The sequence below is a fragment of the Propithecus coquereli genome, unplaced genomic scaffold, assembly GCF_000956105.1.
Source record: "Propithecus coquereli isolate 6110/MARCELLA unplaced genomic scaffold, Pcoq_1.0 Scaffold117, whole genome shotgun sequence".
NCBI lineage: Eukaryota > Metazoa > Chordata > Mammalia > Primates > Indriidae > Propithecus > Propithecus coquereli.
In genome coordinates, this window is record NW_012135747.1 from 4,851,007 (window position 1) to 4,852,148 (window position 1,142).

At 34.3% G+C, this 1,142-nt stretch overlaps 1 protein-coding gene across 1 annotated transcript in view; it reads left to right on the forward strand.

Annotated features, from left to right (window-relative positions):
• The window catches only part of CTNNA3 (catenin (cadherin-associated protein), alpha 3), a 2,098,639-nt gene that overhangs the window by 2,039,262 nt on the left and 58,235 nt on the right, over positions 1-1,142 (forward strand). Inside the window, exon 19 of the mRNA XM_012658580.1 lies at positions 394-528. Coding sequence (XP_012514034.1) covers positions 394-528 — 135 coding nt within the window. The remainder of the gene's footprint in view (positions 1-393; positions 529-1,142) is intronic.

The window sequence follows — 1,142 nt, forward strand, 5'->3', positions numbered from 1 at the left end:
AGCTATGAGTCCCAAGGAATATTCTAATGGTAATTAGAGGTGAAAGGAATAATTACAATTTAAATATTTCTTTAGATTTATCTAAAAGTGTAATCTGAAGTCTTCTAACTTTATCATAAGTCAAAGGCAGTTACTTTTATGCCTTTTCATGTCCGAAAATTCCTTTAATATTTCTTTTTCCTAAGCTGAAGTAACTAAGATTGGAAAATGAGCAAAGTATTGCAATGGTAGAAGCATATCAGAATCTACATGGGCTTGAGCTGAGAAATGAGGCTCAATGAAAACAAAGTTACTGCCTTATAAGTCACCTGCAATGTCAGTAGTGTATTCACCACTTTGATCCACCCAATATTTATTTTGCCATTTCCCCTTTTATCTTTGATGCACACGTAGTGTCCAGACCCATCATGCAAGCAGGACTTGTTGGCCTACCTGGAGCAGATTAAGTTCTACTCCCATCAACTGAAAATCTGCAGTCAAGTTAAAGCTGAGATCCAGAACCTGGGGGGAGAGCTCATCATGTCAGCTGTGAGTACACACCATCAAAGGTGGAGGATGCTCAGAGTACCTGCACCCCAGCTTTCACATCCAAATCTTTCAGATAAATTCAGCTTGAAATAAACTCAATCCAAGATTGTAGAAAAGTACATGTAATTAAACTAGCAAGAAATCAGATTTCTTAAAGAAATGTTAAGTAGGTACAACTTTTTATTTACATTGGATATTGAAAGAATAAATCAGGTTTTATAAGCCACTGGATGAAACATGCATATTAATTTAGAGCATGGTTTTCAGACCTCAGAAAGTGTGCAGATGGAACCCTGAAATGAATCCTGTGTTTTTTCTAACATAAACGCATATGGAATTGCAAATTAATAAAATGATTGCCTTATTGCTGTTAATGGATTTTCATTTTCCCCTTATTCATTTTTATTACATAGAAATTCATGCCTTGAGATTTTTTATTTCCATATATACTTTTAAAATTGGAATATGTTAAAACATTATAGATTTAGAGGAACTTTCATAAATTCTTTGGTGGCCCTGAGTTTCAGGCTGCTATAAAATTACCACGGTAGAAGTAATGTCTAACTTTTCTACTCATCTTTTAATAGTAGTAGATCATTTCTCTGAAGCAGGTA